Here is a 13,686-nt window from a genome sequence, read left to right as displayed (position 1 = left end):
TTAAAAAGAACGTTTCTGTAAGTGATAATTAATGTGATGTAAAGAGTGCCTTCACTAGACAGTGGATGACTAGAAGCGAGTGATTTCTAGTGATGAATCATGCTATACTTTGTGGCATTCGGACGGAAGGGTTTGGGCTTGTCAAGTTCCTTGAGAAAGTTATCTGCCGCCAAGTGTAGTGCCAACGATGAAGAATGGTGGTGCTATTATACTATAGGGAGTATCTTTCGTCGTCAGAGTAGGCTCCCGTTACTGCACTTAAGAAAACGCTAAATGCGGAAGGATATGAACACATTTATTATCGCGTTCTGCGTACGGTAGAGGAACAGTTAGGAGACTATTGTTATATAGGCATGACAATATCTCTCTCATACAGTAGCACCTGTGGGTCAGTGGTTTGTGGGTAACATTCCCGAAATGGACTGGCCTGCGCATAATCCCGACATGAACTCCATGGAACACCTTTGGTATGGGCTAGAACGTCGACTTTGGTGCAGACTCCTGCGTCCAATATCACTACATTCTCTGGTTTCGGCTCTTGAGGAAGAATGGGCTGCCATTCTACCACAGGTATTCAGACATTTGAAAGTTTCGTTAGCAGAGTTCAAGACATCAAAAATGCGGAGGAGGGACACACTATATGTCTGGTAATAGGTGTCCAGATAATTTTGATCAGATGATGCATGTAACGTGACAGTTAGAGCTGGGTCCTGTTCTGTCAGTTATCAGTTAAATATCAACAGAATATAAATAATTATATACAAAAAGGGGTCACCCACATCTCCATAAAGTGTGCGTCGAGGAATAATCCAGCTGGCTGGGGTGGCCGAGCGGTTCTAGACGCTACAGTCTGGAACCGCGCTACCGCTACGGTCGCAGGTTCGAATCCTGCCTCGGGCATGGATGTGTGTGATGTCCTTATGTTAGTTAGGTTTAAATAGTTCTAAGTTTTACGGGGCTGATGACCTCAGAAGTTAAGTCCCATAGTGCTCAGAGCCATTTGAACTTTTTTATTGAGGAATAATCTAATGTAGAGTCAGTATTTGTACTTCACAGCTGTCAAAATGTTCAAATGTGTGTGAAATCTTATGGGACTTAACTGCTAAGGTCATCAGTCCCTAAGCTTACACACTACTTAACCTAAATTATCCTGGGGACAAACACACACACTCATGCCCGTGGGAGGACTCGAACCTCCGCCGCGATCATCCGCACAGTCCAGGACTGCAACTCAAAGCTGTCACCTGGTAGGGCAGAATCTTGAAGAGTTCCAGTTTGCGTTGTCTGTGCCGTGTCGATAACATACGAAATAATGACTCCACTTGCTCTCTTTAATGTCCCTTTAATGCAATGTTAAACTGCCAAGGTAGAGTCATTGTTTTATATATTATCGACAAGACTGTGCAAGCGAAAATGTGACCATTCAGTTACAAAAAAACAGGTAAAAATATACATCTAGAACTCTTAGCCGTCATTGGCCACTTTCTGTCTACACTGTATAGGGTCCCTAGGCGAGGCCAGAGACGCACTCACACTGGAGGCTCTATGCGTCCAGACTCCAGGTTGCGACTCCAGACGACGCCGAAGCCGCCGACGTCGGCGGTGCCCTTGAAGATAACCAACAGCACGCCGCCGAACATGAACACCGTCTGCACCACGTCCGTCCACACCACCGCCTTGATGCCGCCCTGTGAGCCAAACAGAAGCACACCTGATTGGATGAATAAATCTCAGACAGCTATCAGTGACAATTACACGGTATGAAGGTTCTAACAAAGGGTCGTACCATCCTCACAACGCTGTAGCAAAAGAGATCTACTCATTCTTTCAATCACACATCGTGTTCCGCGAATCCATTCATTAAAGAGAATGTTGAACGGTGTGGAACGTTCAAGTTCTACAGGTTTTTCAAAAAGTGTGAAGATGGACGTTCATATTTTTTAGAAAGTTGGCCGCTGATGCTGCTGTGGCGTGAATAGACAAACTCTGAGTCTGCGATATTATTATTGCGAGTGGTAGCGAGCGAACAGTTGTTGAGAAGAGTCGGACGCAGTCTGGCGTGGAGAGAACCTGCACTGCCTTTTTGCTGGCCGTAGTTGTTGCTTGCTTGCGCACTGGACGGATTTTGGCAGATTTGTGTATGCATACGAGGGTCACTCCAAAAGAAATGCACACTATTTTTTAAATACATCTTTTATTCTACATGTTTGAAAGTTTTACAGTGTGTAGATACATCCTTTACGAACAATATTTTCATTTCTCCACATAATTTCCATCCCTCTCAACTGCCTTACGCCATCTTGGAACCAGCGCCTGTATACCCACACGGTATAATTCTGGACCAACCTGTTGGAGCCACTGTTTGGCAGCGAGCACAATGGACTCATCATCTTCAAACCTTGTTCCACGAAGAGAGTCTTTCAGTTTCTCAAAGAGATGATAGTCACATGGAGCCAGGTCAGGACTGTAAGGTGGGTGTTTCAGTGTTGTCCATACGAGTTTTGTGATCGCTTCCATGGTTTTTTGACTGACATGTGGCCGTGCATTGTCGTGCAACAGGAAAACATTTTGCTTTTGATGATGTCGAACACGACTCAGTCGAGCTTGAAGTTTCTTCAGTGACGTCACATATGCATCAGAATATATGGTCGTTCCACTTGGCATGATGTCCACAAGCAAGAGTCCTTCCGAATCGAAAAACACCGTAGCCATAACTTTTCCAGCAGAATGTGTGGTTTTGATTTTTTTTTCTTGGGTGAATTCGCATGATGCCACTCCATTGATTGCCTCTTCGTCTCTGGTGAAAAATGGTGGAGCCATGTTTCATCACCTGTCACAATTCTTCCAAGAAATTCATCTCCACCGTTCTCGTACTGTTCCAAAAGTTCGCTGCACACCGTTTTTCTTGTTTCTTTGTGAGCCACTGTCAACATCCTGGGAATCCACCTGGCACAAACCTTTTTTAACGCCAACACTTTCGGTATTCTGCAAACACTTCCTTCCCCTATCCCAGCGTAGCGTGACAATTCGTTCACTGTGATGCGTCTGTCAGCAGTCACCAATTCGTTAACTCTCTGCACATTGTCTGGAGTGTGTGCAGTAGCCGAGCGGTCTAGGACGCTGCAGTCACGGACTGTGTGGCTGGTCTCGGCGGAGGTTCGAGTCCTCCCTCGGGCATGGGTGTGTGTGTTTGTCCTTAGGATAATTTAAGTTAAGTAGTGTGTAAGCTTAGGGACTGATGACCTTAGCAGTTAAGTCCCATAGGATTTCACATACATTTGAACATCTTTTGTGTGCAGTACGAGTCCTGCCGCTGCGAGGACAATCCTCAATATTGCCGTGTCCGCTTTCATCACGTAACCTGCTTGCCCACCGACTAACTGTACTGCGATCGACAGCAGCATCTCCATACACCATTTTCAACCTCTTGTGGATGTTTCCCAATGTCTCGTTTTCACAGCACTGGAATTCTATGACAGCACGTTGCTCCTGACCAACGTCAAATGTAGCAGCCATCTTGAAGACATGCTGTGACGGTGCCACTCACGGGAACAGGTTGAACTGTTTGAAAACAAGCGGAAAGGATGTATCTACACAATGTAAAACTTTCACACATGCAGAAAATTTCTTTTGGAGTGACCCTCGTACATTGACAGCAATATTTGTTTCTTTGTTGTGACCAGATATGTGATTATTAATTATAAACGTTGTGGTAGAATTAAAGTTTTCAAACTGTTCAAGGAAAAGAAAGGTCTGGGTAAAGTCTGTCAATGTATGAATCTTCATTTTCATAAAATTGTAAATTAAAAGTTTTTATTGCTTCCTTTCATTTTTTTCACCGCTTAAGGCTAGTTGAACAAACCCCTGCTCATCATTCAATTTCTGTATAAAAACAAACACAGGAGTGGTTGTATCAGTAGTTGTGACCATGCATGCACTCTGCACGGATCGCAGTCTTTCTTTTGAATTATTTTAGCTTGTTGCTGGTCACGCAGTTGTAGCGGCAAGACGAGGTAAATGTCTGTTGCGTACAGAAGCATGGCAGTATAATCGTCGGGAGACGTTAGAGAATATTTTAAAATTTGCAGGTAGGTACAAGAGAATTGGTCTTTCATGATTTGCAGGAAGAGTAATTAATTTCCGTTTCTTGTTCAAAATGGTTCAAATGGCTCTGAGCACTATGGGACTCAACTGCTGTGGTCATAAGTCCCCTAGAACTTAGAACTACTTAAACCTAACTAACCTAAGGACAGCACACAACACCCAGCCATCACGAGGCAGAGAAAATCCCTGACCCCGCCGGGAATCGAACCCGGGAACCCGGGCGTGGGAAGCGAGAACGCTACCGCACGACCACGAGATGCGGGCTCCGTTTCTTGTTCTCTATCTGAATACTGATATATCCGATAGTGGGACGTTCCAGAAAATGTTTGAATACTGGCATGTCAGAATATGGGTTTATTCAATTCAAGTTGTACTGCTACATATCAGATTTTGTGGTAACGATATTACAGTTTCACTAGTTTGCCTTTCTATTTTTAGAGAAAAGTATAGATAACGATAAAATTGTTAGAGATGGAGGTTTACACATTTCCGTACGTCTTTTACCAGGCTAATAATAATTATTACCATTTTTTACAGTTAAAATGAACAACTTTCAAGTGACGCAACCGTATGGAAGATTTTGTTTGAAATGTAACTTTCACGCCAGAAATGTCATGGTTATTAAAATATTACTCGCTGTTGTGCCGTGATTGAAAGAATTTCCTTGAGAAACCCGAAGTTCCATACTCATCTGTTGTGTGCAAATGGGAACGAAACGAGGGGTTTCTACACGAAATTCTTTCGACCACGCCACAATAACACGTAATATTTTACTTCTTTCGCTCTCTTTCTTTCGCTACTGCCTTTATCCCGCATTGTGCGCAGGGTCGGCAGGGTTAAGTACGGATTTGGCATGGTTAAGTTTAAGGGGTGGCCGAATGCTCTTCCTGCCGACACCCCGTACCCCCCCCCCCCCCCCCCCCCCCCCCAGGAAAGAATTAGCGTACCGCAGCTGTCTGCGTCTAGTGTAGATCGTGAAATAGTGTGAAAGTGTTTCAAATGTGTGCGAGTCGTGTAACTGAGACGGGACGTGGGGACCAGCCCGGTGTTCACCTAGTAGGATGTGGAAAACCGCCTAAAAACCACATCCAGGTAGCACGTAATATTTTACTAATAGTGAATAATCTCCTGTTGGCAGCAGACCTCAAACTGATTCCATATTTCTAGATTTTCAGAAGGTTTTTGACATTCTTCCTCACAAGCGTATTATAATAAAATTGCCTGCCTATGGAGTCTCGTTGGTTGGTCGGTTAATTTGGGGAAGGGGAGCAAACACAAACAAAGAGATCATCGGTGCCATCAGATAGGGATGGTGTAGGAAATTGGCCATGCGCTTTCAAAGGAACCATCCTGGCATTTGCCTGAAGCGATTTACGGAAATACGGAAAACCTAAATGAAGATTTCCGGACGCGGATTTGAATTGTCGTCCTCCCGAGCCTCGTCCCACAAGGGCAAGCCATCGCAAATCGCCCTCTGGAACAGTCGAAACAACGCTTGGTGAACTTGTTTTGCCTTAGGTAACAACACTCAGTAGTTTTGTTGAAGAGGTATGTAACATCGACATCATCAATTTTTTCTTTGCGACGTCGAGAAATACAATGGGGTTATTGATGAAAGAAACAAGCATTCCGAATCTTATCAAAATAGATTTTATGATCACTAATCTTATACAACCTTATGTAAGTGAAACTTATAAATTCTAATATTTCATTGTTTGCTTTCATTTTTTTACTTTCATACTTCAAGAAAACCATTACCTTCTCCAGGGTGATATGTGTCGTAAAAACATTCAAAGCACAAAAAAAAGAATGAAATTATGGGCACCACAAGCAATGTGTGAAAGCACATATGCCACAGTCGCATTGTTTATTGTTTTAGCATGAATATCAGTAAGAAAGGCAAGTTCGTTAACGCTGAAATATACCTCGCACTCTGGCGATAATATAGCGGCAAACAAAGCATATCAAAGCATTCCCTTGAAAGCTGGAGCCTGCAGTTGATTACGAATGAACGCGCATATTTTATTAATTTGCACAGCTTCTACTTGTGATTTCCGTTTGCTATGCCATGAGAAAAGAGCACTTCTGTAATGGACGCATGTAGAACTAAAAGTAAGTTTCGCAAAGATGACATAACAGTTTTCACCATGGCGGAATTGCTTTTAACGAGCACATCGATTATCCAGTTTCATCGACAACCACGCCGCCGTATAAGTATGAAGAGCTTTGCTCATCCCAAGAGCCAATAATGTACAAGATCAGCTCCATTTTTATCTAAGGTCTCAAAATTTTGTCCAAAAACTGATGATGACGTCTATTTCCGGAACCTTCTCACATCAAAGCGATGGCACTCTCTCACCAGAGACGTGATACAGTCTGTTTGTTCCGTACTTGTAACGAAATAATGGTTGAATTCAGGAATAGTAGTGGAGGTTTGATGTTGTACATCAAATGTACGCTTGTCTTTGGTGCTGGTGTATTTAGCGACATGACGGTGTTGAATTCTCTTTTCCCCCTTGCGTGACTCGCACCAGGCATTTGTCGCTTTGAATTCAAAACTATCCGACAACAATACGGCTGCTGCAGTAACTGCATGTCCGTTGTTTCTAGCCTCTGTAAAACTATCGAACACCCACGAGTCGATCATTTTATGTTTGTTTCGAGTCGATTGTCCACTTGTCACCTGGCACCTGCATCACAATTACTCTTTCATACTTGTGAGTTTGTGCACTCGTACACGTAGGGCTTAACTCTTTCCGGAAAACTGTTAGTAACAGTTTTTGCTTGTCTCCAGGAAGTCAGTGAAAATTTGGTTCTCGAGTCCAACAAGACGTAAATCAGTTAATGGAACCGCATCACATTGTGTACACAACAGCTCCAAAACCTGGAAAGCTCATAAAAGATACTTATCACCGGTCTTTGGACGTAATTTTGTGATCTTACATATATATGGAGCCGTTTCTGTACATGATAGACTCCTTAAGCGATGGAGTGGTTATCGATGAAATCGGAACATGGACGTGTTTATTAAATGTAATTCCGCCAAAGAGTATGCCGTTCTGTGAGCCCTACGAAGCATAATCTTACTAACAGGTGAAGAATCACATTTGACTATTGCAGAAGTGTCCTATTGTCATTGCACAGCAAACGGAAATCATAAGTAGAACCGAAGCAATTAATAAAATACACGCCTGGATCTGTAATCAATTGCAGCCTCCAGTTTTCTAGAAAATGCTTTAGTATACTTTGTTTACCAAGAAATTATCGCCAAAGTGCAACGTTAACGAGGCAATGATATTAACACTAGGTTGGTTGGTTGGTTTGGGGAAGGAGACCAGACAGCGTGGTCATTGGTCTCATCGGATTAGGGAAGGACGGGGAAGGAAGTCGGCCGTGCCCTTTCAGAGGAACCATGGAGTGATTTTAGGGAAATCACGGAAAACCTAAATCCGGATGGCCGGACGCGGGATTGAACCGTCGTCCTCCCGAATGCGAGTCCAGTGCCTAACCACTGCGCCACCTCGCTCGGTATATTCACACTAGGAATGCTATTTGGCACATTACTCGTGGTGCTCTGAACTTGTATGCTTTGAATGTTCCTAAATGAAATACTAGAATTTATATATCTTTCATTTTCAGTTACTGTTAATTGCATAACGTTGTATAAGATCAGTGATGATAAAATCGATTTTAATGAATTGAAATGTTTATTTGAAATTAATAAATTTGAAATGTTTATTTATTTTTTCAATAATCTCATTGCATTTTATCGATGTCACAGAAAATTTGATGTCGTTGATGTTACATACTACCCTGACAACAGAAGGAAAAAAAAACAACACTGAGTGCGAAATTTCGAAACTGAGCTAGTATGCTATCAATCGCTTGGTTTGCTGCTACGCGCGCAGACTGATGATGTAGCATCAAAGCCGTGCCAGAGAGCGATTTGTGGAGAAATTCCCTTTTCAGTGTTGCGACTGGACTAGTGATTTCCCGTCATGGTAACTGATGGAAAGTTCCGGAATGAAATTTTCACTTTGCAGCGGAGTGTGCGCCGATGTGAAACTTCTGGCGGATAAAAACTTTGTGCCGCATCAAGACTCGAAATCGGGACCGAGCTGCAGAGTGGAAATTTCATTCTCGAAACATCCCCCAGGCTGTGACTGAGCCATGTATCCGCAATATCCTTTCTTCCAGGAGTGCTACTTCTGCAAGATCTGCAGGAGACCTCCTGTGAAGTTTGGAAGGTAGGAGACGAAGTACTGGCGGAATTGAAGCTGTGAGGACGGCTCATGAGTCGTGCTTGGGTAGCTCAGATGGTAGAGAACTTGGCCGCGGAAGGCAATGGTACCGTGTTAGCCTCGGTCTGGCAAACAGTCTTAATCTGCCGGGAAGTTTGATGGAAAGTTATCGAGTAAAATGGAAATAATATCTGGCGTTCTCCAAGGAAGTGTAGCAGGCACTCTGGTATTTCTGACGTGTACAAACCAGTGACTGTCAGGAATTCAGCAGGGGAGCTGTGTCCCTTGACAAGTGCCGTAGCTATCTCACCTGGCTGCACAGTTTCCCCACCACTACGTCACGCTGTATGAGCGTGAGAAGGTGGAAGGGGGAAACTGCGAATGCGTCGGATCTAAACTGTAAAACAGTGGCACTGTAAATGATATGGTTTTATGCTTCATGTTTCTCAACTGCAGAGACCACAAAGAAAACAATTTTATGGTACTGTTTAATTATTTTTGGCGCAATGAATAGTAATGCAGTTTCATCTAGTACAAATTGTCAGTTTATCGACAGACGCAGTCAATTTTACAGATTTCCGCACACATCTTGCTACGTAATCATGAGTTATTTAGTTCTATAATCTAAAATACCCTTCCATGGATATGCGTTGATTGAAATATTTTGTCACGTTCGCAACATCGTTATGGAGGCGTGGGAACTCTTCCTGCACATTTTCAACGTAAAGGAATTTGCCTTCTAACTAGGAATTACACTGCAGATCAAGCCGTTACATCCGCACATTTGCAGTGGCAGTTTCATCTGAAACGACAAACGGTGTCGAAACCAGGTGTAAGATTGGCATAGTTCTCAAAACCTTTAGAAAACTATCCTTTTTTACCTCTTTCAAGGATGCAATGCATTATTTAAAACTCAAGTCTTCTTCGACACCTGTGATCTTAGGGAAATTGACAGATTTTTTTCAGAAAAATCAGAAATAAGTTGTTTCTGATCTTTAAGTGTCTTAGTATGGGCAGTGTGCAGTCAAGTCCACTTAAATGCGAGGTCTACAATCCGTTCAGGATGTTCAGATTTTCCTTCCTGCACTCCTTTTTCCTGTATAAAGTCAACAATAGCGTATTTTAAACCGAAAAATCGTACCAAACATCCCCCTTGACTTAACCAACGTACTTACAGTAATATATAAAGTCTCCATACTCTTCTTTCAGGTTTATCGAAGATTGTTGCAACTGACACATGTAAAAATGCGTATGACTTCAGAAATTTTAGTATTTGTGCCACAAATTTCATCATGGCCTCTATGCTTGCAAATTCATCACAACCTGTTTTTTGATGTACAAAACAATGAATTCCGTCTGTTCATCAGTGCAATATTTTCGTCTTTCATTGTCAATTACATCTTCAATTCTTTTGGTACCCATTGATTATGCGACTGCACAAAAGATGTTGAGAATTTTCATTCTTGTCTGTGCCCTACCCATTCACTTTTAAAGGCTTGTGACAATAGGTCGCTAGACCGCCTCGTTTTGTGAGGACAGCAACTGTACTTGTGAAATTCCTTTGTGCCACGATTCTGCCGATCTGAAGAATGTCGTCCAAAACGTGCTGCACCCCAGTACTGTATGATATGTCACGTTGTGCCGAGTACTTCCACGAAGGACTGAGCAAAACCGAGAAGTACTGAGCACATCGTGCTCGCGTGGAGTGTGGCACGCAACAGTCGACCGTGACATAAACGGTTTAGGAGAACATCTGAGCATGTGATTCTGTTGTTCATAGTCCAATAAAGACATGATGTAGGTTTTGGTCTGATGAGGCATGGCTCCATCTCAATGGATATGTGAATGTGCAAATTACATTTGGCCCAGTCTACATATACATGGATACCCCGCAAATCGCATTTAAGTGCCTGGCAGAGGGTTCATCGAGCCACCATCACAGTTCTCTATTATTCCAATCCCGTATAGCGCGCGTAAAAACGAACACCTGTATCTTTCCCTGCGAGGTCTGATTTCCCTTACTTTATTATGGCGATCCTTTTTCCCTGTGCAGATCGGATAAACAAAATATTTTCGCATTCGGATGAGAAAGTTGGTGATTGAAATTTTGTGAGAAGACTCTGCCGCAACGAAAAACACCTTTGTTTTAATGATGTCCAACCCAAATCCTTTTTTTTTTCAGTGACACTCTCTCCCCTATCTCGAGATAACACAAAACGTGCTGCCCTTCTTTGAACTTCTTCGATGTACTCCGTAAATCCTATCTGGTAAGGATCCCACACTGGCAGCAGTGTCCTGAAAGACGACGGACAAACGTAGTGTAGGCATTCTCCTTAGTAGGTCTGTTACATTTTCTAAGTGTCCTGCCAATAAAACGCAGTCTTGGCTGGCCTTCCCCACAACATTTTCTATGTGTTCCTTCCAATTTCAGTTGTTCGTAATTGTAATTCTTAGGTATTTAGTTGAATTTACGGCCATTGGATTTGACTGATTTATCGTGTACCGAAGTTTAACGGATTCATTTTAGCACTCTTGTGGATGACCTCACACTTTTCGTTATTTAGGGCCCATTGCTAATTTTCGCACCATACAGATATCTTTTCCAAATCGTTTTGCATATTGTTTTGATCTTCTGAAGACTTTTTACTAGTCGATAAACGACAGCGTCATCTGCAAACAACCTAACACGGCTGCTCAGATTGGTTTCCAAATCATTTATAGAGATCAGGAACAGCAAAGGGCCTATAACACTACCTTGGGGAACGCCAGAAATCACTTCTGTTTTACTCGATGACTTTTCGTCAGTTACTACGAACTGTGACATCTCTGACAGGAAATCACAAATCCAGTCACATAACTGAGACGGTCTTCCATAAGCAAGCACAAGATATACACCAGCCGCAGCCGCACGAGGCCCCTGCATGCATATAAGGTGTGTTTGGTGTGCATTGTTATTAGGTACACGAATATTCATCACATTATTTCCTGACAGAATGAACAGCGTGTGCTACATGTAATGTAAAAGGTGCAATAATTTGTGAACACTGTCGGAGCAGACCAGCTACATTTGCACGTATTATCAGCAGAACAAGGCAATGGATCGTACAGCTAATAACACTATGAGTTTCAGTGTTTTAATGGGCAAGTGACTTCTAAAGTGTTGTTGCCTTGTCAGTCTCCCGATTTATTCACACCTGGTAGAGATATATTAAAAATGTTGCTCATTCTCAGATCATTCTTGAATGGCAGACAGAAATTGAAATATCTGTTTCTGCAATTCCTCAAAAAGCGTTTCAACATGTGTTTAAGAATAAGCAACGTTTTATTAAATTTATGAATCGCATAATAAAGGCAACTTACATCAGTTTTTGTAAATTAGTCATTTATCCACAAGGCTGCGTTACTTTTTGAACATCTAGTACATTAACAAGCAGAATAAATCACTGCAGGCTATTTCTGTATTCTAACAATAATTCATAGCTTAACTTGTATTAATCTACTCATGCAGATAATTATGTGAATTAGTGTTAGATTGCTTTATATATGTGTGTACGAATAACAAGAAAATAACAGATACTTTAAAAAAAAGCACATGCTTCTCCTTACTCTACTCAGCAGCTGTTTTTATGTGATACTTAAAGCATTTACGGAACTTTAAACAGAACATTATCAGCAGTATATGTACGGGCTGGATCAAAATCTAATTAATGCGAACGTCACAGTTACGTAGAATTTACAGCATTTGCATCCCTATGTCAAAATCTCTGTATATAATTAAAATGTATTTATGTGTGTATCTTCAACGTCTCATCCTAAACTGCTGGATAGACTTCAACAATGCATGGTACATGTATCACTTTCTATCCAGAAAGAAGCACTGTGTGTATGGGGGGGGAGGGGGGAGGCGGGAAGGGGGAGGGAGGGGATGGTAAGAACAACCTAGGTGTGGGAATTGGGTGAAGAAGAAGCGTAAGGAACCACGCGCAAGTATATGCATCCAGTATTTAAGCATGAGAGCACTTATCAACTTGGAAAAAACTATACACATAATTTCAAACCATGACGGAACATTTCCTCGCTGATACCCATCCCCCATCTCCGCCCCCCCCCCCCCTCCATAAAATGATGAAATCAGAAAAGTTTATTGCTTACTACATTTTCGCTGTTCTTGTAGTACAACAGCCGCATCAGGTGTTGTTGTTGTTGTGGTCTTCAGTCCTGAGACTGGTTTGATGCAGCTCTCCATGCTACTCTATCCTGTGCAAGCTTCTTCGTCTCCCAGTACTTACTGCAACCTACATCCTTCTGAATCTGCTTAGTGTATTCATCTCTTGGTCCCCCCTCTACGATTTTTACCCTCCACGCTGCCCTCCAATGCTAAATTTGTGATCCCTTGATGCCTCAGAACATGTCCTACCAACCGGTCCCTTCTTCTTGTCAAGTTGTGTCACAAACTCCTCTTCTCCCCAATTCTATTCAATACCTCCTCATTAGTTATGTGATCTATCCATCTAATCTTCAGCATTCTTCTGTAGCACTACATTTCGAAAACTTCTGTTCTCTTCTTGTCCAAACTACTTATCGTCCATGTTCCACTTCCACAGATGGCTACGCTCCATACAAACACTTTCAGAAACGACTTCCTGACACTTAAATCTATACTCGATGTTAACAAATTTCTCTTCTTCAGAAACGCTTTCCTTGCCATTGCCAATCTACATTTTATATCCTCTCTACTTCGACCATCATCAGTTATTTTGCTCCCCAAATAGCAAACCTCCTTTACTACTTTAAGTGTCTCATTTCCTAATCTAATTCCCTCAGCATCACCCGACTTAATTCGACTACATTCCATTATCCTCGTTTTGCTTTTGTTGATGTTCATCTTATATCCTCCTTTCAAGACACTGTCCATTCCGTTCAACTGCTCTTCCAAGTCCTTTGCTGTCTCTGACAGAATTACAATGACATCGGCGAACCTCAACGTTTTTATTTCTTCTCCATGGACTTTAATACCTACTCCGAATTTTTCTTTTGTTTCCTTTACTGCTTGCTCAATATACAGATTGAATAACATCGGGGACAGGCTACAACCCTGTCTCACTCCCTTCCCAACCACTGCTTCCCTTTCAGGCCCCTCGACTCTTATAACTGCCATCTGGTTTCTGTACAAATTGTAAATAGCCTTTCGCTCCCTGTATTTTACCCCTGCCACCTTTAGAATTTGAAAGAGAGTATTCCAGCCAACATTGTCAAAAGCTTTCTCTAAGTCCACAAATGCCAGAAATGTAGGTTTGCCTTTCCTTAATCTATTTCCTAAGATAAGTAGTAGGGTCAGTAT

General features: G+C 42.2%; 1 protein-coding gene across 1 annotated transcript in view; it reads right to left on the bottom strand.

Annotated features, from left to right (window-relative positions):
• The window catches only part of LOC126092361 (sodium-coupled monocarboxylate transporter 1-like), a 300,651-nt gene that overhangs the window by 138,781 nt on the left and 148,184 nt on the right, over positions 1-13,686 (bottom strand). Inside the window, exon 7 of the mRNA XM_049907903.1 lies at positions 1,534-1,688. Within this exon, the coding sequence (XP_049763860.1) occupies positions 1,534-1,688 (155 nt within the window). The remainder of the gene's footprint in view (positions 1-1,533; positions 1,689-13,686) is intronic.

The sequence above is a fragment of the Schistocerca cancellata genome, chromosome 7, assembly GCF_023864275.1.
Source record: "Schistocerca cancellata isolate TAMUIC-IGC-003103 chromosome 7, iqSchCanc2.1, whole genome shotgun sequence".
In the NCBI taxonomy this organism is placed as follows: Eukaryota; Metazoa; Arthropoda; class Insecta; order Orthoptera; family Acrididae; genus Schistocerca; species Schistocerca cancellata.
The sequence above is the reverse complement of the archived record's forward strand: the minus strand, read 5'-3'. Positions and strand labels throughout refer to the sequence as shown.